We start from the raw sequence: 6,117 nt of genomic DNA on the forward strand, positions 1-6,117 counted from the left end.
AACGCGGCTGGGGAGCCACAATCACACCTGAGCAGGCCCGCGGCAGGAGCGGGGCGGCGGCAGGGCCTCCTGGCAGGGAGGCCTCATCACGTATTCGTTTTCTCCCCCGACCTTTTTCCCTGCCACTCACAATCCTGCGGATCCCTGCCATCGGTCTTTCCAGTCAGCTCTGTTCTCAGAGTAGGAGTTTGTCGGTCTCCGTCGCTGTTCTGTGAAGGGATCTTCCTGTGATCGGCTGCCTTTCCTCTCTGCCTTGTTTCCTCTTCTGCTTTCACGCTTTGAAATGTTACCTATAAAATTTGGGGTGCAAATTCAACGTAAAAGTTCTGTTTTCTCCTTTTTGCCCCCCATTATTTTTTTCTGAATAGTCACCTCAGCTGCCTATATTAGTTCCAAAATACCATGCTAGGATTGTGGGTTTTCCGTGTTGATACATAAAAAGTGTTGCATTTAATTTCATGTGCCATTAGCATACTTCTAATGGGTTTGAAATGCTTTTGTCTGTTTTCTGGGCTTTGGGAAAATGTATTGTCTTAGATCTAGTGGGAAGACCTTTCAATGTCCAGACCTACAGCAATCTGTGGATAGATCCAGTAGCACTGCTCATCACACCAGTTTGCATTATTGCTTTGTGAGGAGAGCAGAGTATGGCATATCTATTTGTGAGGGCAGCAGATTCTCATTTTCAGGATCTTGTCCATGGTCAGGCAGGTTTAGCTTACATTGACTGTGCTGGAATATTTAAATCTACTGTTCTGTGTGGAGTGGTTTTGGATGATCAAATTTATTCTGCATCTTAATTCTTTAGGATCCTTCTGGTGATCCATCGCAACAGGAAGCAAAACAGAGGTATGAATAAGAACTACCAAATTTTTGTCAATTTTCAGTCGTTTTTTGTATTTAATTTCTTTGGAATATCCACTTGATATATTTTTTTTTAATTGTTGGAAAAACCACTACCAACAAAGCCAAAGCATCAAAAGATTTCATTCAAGGAAAGGTAAAATCTAATTGATCCAAGTGTTGCTCTCAGGCCATGACTCTATGATCTACAACAGAGCTGCCAGACAGGCTGAACTCCAATTGGGCAGGAACAGAGTGGAGGAAAACAGCTCATTTTTACTCTGGGACTCAACTGAGTGCATATAACCTCATGGCCCTTAGTGATACAATAGGATGTTTTTGAGAAGCATCCTCCTTCCCACTGTCTTCTGCTTCTAGAACTCAGAAACCTTTGCTTTCCAAGGTTGGTGAGAGTTGGTCTTGACAAAATCTTGAAGGCTAGCTCTTCCCAAACTGGAGTTTTGTTTGAGTGATGAGTTTGGGTTTGGCTCTGTTAGTGCAATGGGAACATGCCTTTCTGGTTTATTTTATTTTTCTGGGATATCTATGGCAATTAAAAATATGAAACAAAATTATTCATGTCAGAACTTAGTGCAGAAACAGTGTTTAGTATTTGCACTAGGTAGAAAATTGAAAATAAATGTATAAAGAATTAGACTTTGCACACAAAGTTTGTATTAACTTAAATGCATAAACATTCCAATCTTGCAACTACTTAGTCAAATTTTAAGTATAATAAGGTGTAAGTCACCTATTCCATGTTGATGTCTTCAAAGATGTCAACGTACATAAAGGTACTCATGACAGAACACACTATAAAAAAAACATGTAAGGTTTGAAGAGACCTCAAGAAGTCCCATGAACTGAAAGTCTTCTGCAGTTTGCTGTTTTGTGCATAGCATTTTTGGTGTTTGAAACCCCACTTTTAATGTCTGGTTAACTTTTCATTACAGGGAAGCAGAGATAAGAAATACTATTTTAGCTCAAGTTCTTGATCAAGCAGCTCGTGCAAGATGTAAGTATCCAGATTACTTCCTAATAAAATACTATCACCTAGTGTCACTCCAGTGCTGCTCAAATCAAGCAAGTGCTTGCATAGGGGCCAGACTAGAAAAATGTTGTTGATGGGAAGATAAAAATATTACAGCTTTTCAGCTGGTAATATCAGTGATTGGAGCAGAGGGTTGGCTGACTTCTGAATGATGGGTTTTGTTTTGTTTTTTTAAATAGTAGGAATTGTAGTGAGAGAAACAAATATTTAAAAGAAACACAACTATTTTCTATCATTATTTTATAGGAATAAAAATGCCTTTTTCAATTTATTTCATGATCCTGGCATCAAGAAGATCGTTTTGTAGGGATGTTAGTTTTTAGTCACTAGTGAAGATACTTGAGTATGTTTTAAAACAAAGTGAACAGAGCCTTTTTTTCTTGCAGTAAGCAATTTAGCACTTGTGAAACCAGACAAAGCAAAAGCAGTAGAGAATTATCTTATACAGATGGCAAGATTTGGACAGCTACCTGGAAAGGTGAGTTATGTTTTTCTAATTCTCTTTCATATACATTCATTTTCAAACCTAATTCATTCTATAAAAAAAAAAAGGGGGGGATATTTTTAGTATCTGTAAATTAAGTAACTGAAAAAGGCAATTGAGAACTTCTAAATACTATTACATAGTTTCATCACACACCTTTTATAAGACAGAAAAGTGTGATTCAGTTGTATGATACTAAACATCTCTTGGAATGTGTTTATATGGCTTTTCTTTTGCTTTCCTAGGTGTCAGAACAAGGTTTGATAGAAATACTTGAAAAAGTCAGTCAGCAAACAGAAAAGAAAACAACAGTAAAAGTAAGCTTCATTTCCTAAATGCAATTTTTAATAAAATAGAGCAGAAAAATGGCATGTATTGGGCCATTTCAGTTCAGGGTAGAACTTAACTTTGTATTTACCACCTCTTTTACCTATATGCTGTCAAATACTGGGATTAAGTCATAGCCGTCCTTATCAGTAGTGTAATCTGCAGATATTGGCACAGTGTTCTCTGGTGAGATACACAGTCCCGTACCATTAACCAAGAGGGGGGACTGGGGAGCAGAGGGGGGGTTGTGATGGGGTGAACGTTCTGCTCCCATGTAATATAGTAGTTGTCAAATGCATAGAGTTTAAAAGGCTTGCTTTGTGTTGAATTTACTGTGATCCTTCTATTTCATTTTAGTTCAACAGAAGGAAAGTACTGGATTCTGATGAAGAGGATGATTATTAATACTACTGTAAGACTGTCTGCCAGGCAAAAGGCCTGGAAAAAGGCAACATACTGTTAGCAGGCAGAATGCAAAATCCGAAAATGTTTACGCTTCTTTTTTTATATATAAAAAGGCCAACAAATGAACTTGTAAAATAAGTCTGAGAAGGGGATTTTTTAACTTAAATTTTAGTATTAAAAGAGGCCGAAACAGTGTGGGCTTCCCCACTGCTTCATTAGCATGACCATTTTGTTGCCCCTTACTCAGTGTGTAAAAGCTACACTTTCAGCAACTGCACACACTTAACTTGCTGCTATTGGAGACACCATGAGGAGAAGCTAGGAGTATAAAGCTGGGAACACCCACTCCCCTCTAAGAGTTTAATGACTTACCTCCTGACTCTAAATCACAGAAGTGTTAGAAACGAGATTTCCTGAGGCCCTGAAAGAAGCCTATCCAGCAGCTCACTGGCTTTCAAGTCTTTGCTGCAAATTTATCAAGTGCAGGTATCAAAGGAGTGTTTGGATTCACATCAGGCAATCTGTGTAAAGAAACTGTAAGCAGCACACAACTGAACTGTTTCCCTATGAAATGATCGAGCTATCTCATAAAAAGCAAGTTAACTGTGTAATACAGCACTGTTCAGACACTTGGTATCATATATTCTTAAAACTACCTCCATTTTTATCAAATGGCTGGAGTGTTTCTTACCTTGAGACCTTTTTCCTAACCTTTCCGCAGCTCCTGCATGTAAAACTGAAAGTGTGCTATATGTTTATTCAAAAATATGGTTATGGAAATAAGTAGGATAAATACTGTAACGTGCTGATAAACACTCTACCACCACAAAACCCTTTTCTGACATAATTTAAGAACATGTATGATCCCAACTGCAGTCTTTTTGGAACACAATAAAATTGTTTAAAGTGAGCACTAGTGAGTGTTTTTCATCTGTAAATGTGATTTAAACCATTCTTTTTGTTTTATTTGAACTAGACTGGGCCTTTTGCTTGTCTGTGCATGACTGGCATTCCTTAAGTTTAGCATATACCCACTTTTTTTATTTAGTATATTTAGTATTACTAAACATCTTTACAACTTCTTTGCCAGTGTGAAGAGTTTCAAGCCAAAGTGTGGCAATAAATATTTTTAAAAATTTCCCATTATGGTTTAAAACTTGTGTCCAAAGCTATTGAACCACACTATGCTTATAATTAAGGACTAAGAAAAAAAAAACAACTTGATACCGAAATTAGTGTAATTGTGCTAACTCACATGCTGCAGTGACAGCACTATATTCTGTAGCACTGTATCACCACTATTAAAAATCTGACTTTTTTTTCTCATCCATATTGTCAAGAAGTCTTAAGAATTGTTTAACTAAATGCATATTATAATTAAAACAGAAGCAAAATTCTCACTATGTAGTTTATAAATCAGATCTATGAAAGTTTACTTGTATCTTATTACTTACAAAGTTTATCTAGGTTATTTTAGCTACAGGTTAAGTGACCTATGCTAGATCATCTTTATAGTGTCACAATTAAAAAGCTAGTTCCTATCTCTTTCCTCTTAGTCTTTTGGCTTCTAACAGAACATCCATCCTACTATATTTTTTTAAAGGACTGTAGAGCTAGAGAAGGAAGTTACATTAAAATGTTTGGTTTCACTAACAGTTCTGTATTGTACATCTCTCTGGCCCAAATCCAAAACCACACAACCTAGCAATAGTAATCCATGAATGTGGGAGGGAAGGTGGTCATTGAACTTCAGAGCAAACACACAGTGAAGCCTTCAAATGCCTACAAAATTAAAAGCAAAGAAATCAGTGTAAAAGACTCAATGCTTTGAAAAAAGCACTCAAAGCAAACAGTGTTTTCAAGAGTTACTTTACTAGTTCTTTCCATAGTTTGGCACAAATTCAAGGCACATTAGAAAATTGGATTAATTCATAAATTACTAGAAAAATAAACACATGATCCTCCTCTGCAAATGTCCATATGTGCACTTGTTGCACATTTTACTATGTAAATTAAAAAGTTAATTGAAAAAATCACCAGCATTTCTTCCAGCTTCATACTTTGCCAGGCAGTTTACTAATACCACAGCTAAAAGAAAAATAATTATTCATACAAATAGTTTATGAAAAAAATGCAAGCTGGATGTGATGAGCCAAGAATAAAAAAATACTGTACTTAGAAACCTGGTTTGTGCTATTCACACATTCTCCTGCCACCACTGAAAGAGTAGAAAATGAAGTCCAAATCTAAGCAGCCATCTCATAATTACTTGGGAGCTTTCAGTTCTTCAGTAATCACCTGTAGGTACAGAGTAATATTTCCAGCAAATGGTTACTTATCTGAGAAGTACCCTTCATAATTGGAAATCAACCTTTTTGAAGAGCAGTCCAGAGCAGGCTCCTAAGCAGCAGTTTTGTTGGCAGATGCTGCCCAGGTTCAGAATCATGAACATTTTTGCATGACTTGCTTTAGAGAAAGAAAAACCAACAACCCAACCTAAACCAATTGTGTGTGTACATACCTGCTTGCTTCTGCATATATTTTTTTTAATTGGGCTGTGAAAAGTGAGTCCAATTCTTAGCTTTGTTAAGGACTCACTACTTTTTCCCAGCATCTTGGCTCCTGTACAAGAATGTGATCTTGCAGATCCAATACAGGGGAGCATTGCAAAGACATTAGCAAGGATTACATTCCTTCACATTAATAGCTTTTATAAATTGCTAATGTGGCGTCACTGAAATTACAGACTATTGTTTTCCCAGCTACTGAAATATACACTATAGTGGTTTGTAATGTTACAATAAAAATAGAGACATCTCAATTCCCTCTGGCAATAAATACCTTCTTACTCAATATATCTTTATATATATAAATATACACATTTATATATACTTCTCCAATGTAGTGATAAAAACTGAAAATGCAACAATTATTCAAAGACTTTTAAAAACAAAGTGGGTGGCTGAAAAATACAATAAAGGATTTAGTTTAGTTTACTGTTACATAT

At 36.4% G+C, this 6,117-nt stretch overlaps 1 protein-coding gene across 1 annotated transcript in view; it reads left to right on the plus strand.

The window, feature by feature from the left end:
- PDCD5 (programmed cell death 5) overlaps window positions 1-3,110 on the plus strand; it is an 11,964-nt gene extending 8,854 nt beyond the window's left edge. Inside the window, exons 4-8 of the mRNA XM_010006219.1 lie at window positions 809-849; window positions 1,797-1,858; window positions 2,281-2,372; window positions 2,624-2,695; window positions 3,063-3,110. Coding sequence (XP_010004521.1) covers window positions 809-849; window positions 1,797-1,858; window positions 2,281-2,372; window positions 2,624-2,695; window positions 3,063-3,110 — 315 coding nt within the window. The remainder of the gene's footprint in view (window positions 1-808; window positions 850-1,796; window positions 1,859-2,280; window positions 2,373-2,623; window positions 2,696-3,062) is intronic.
- Window positions 3,111-6,117: the final 3,007 nt, after the last annotated feature.

This window comes from Chaetura pelagica, unplaced genomic scaffold (genome assembly GCF_000747805.2).
Source record: "Chaetura pelagica isolate M959 unplaced genomic scaffold, ChaPel_1.0 scaffold139, whole genome shotgun sequence".
In the NCBI taxonomy this organism is placed as follows: Eukaryota; Metazoa; Chordata; class Aves; order Apodiformes; family Apodidae; genus Chaetura; species Chaetura pelagica.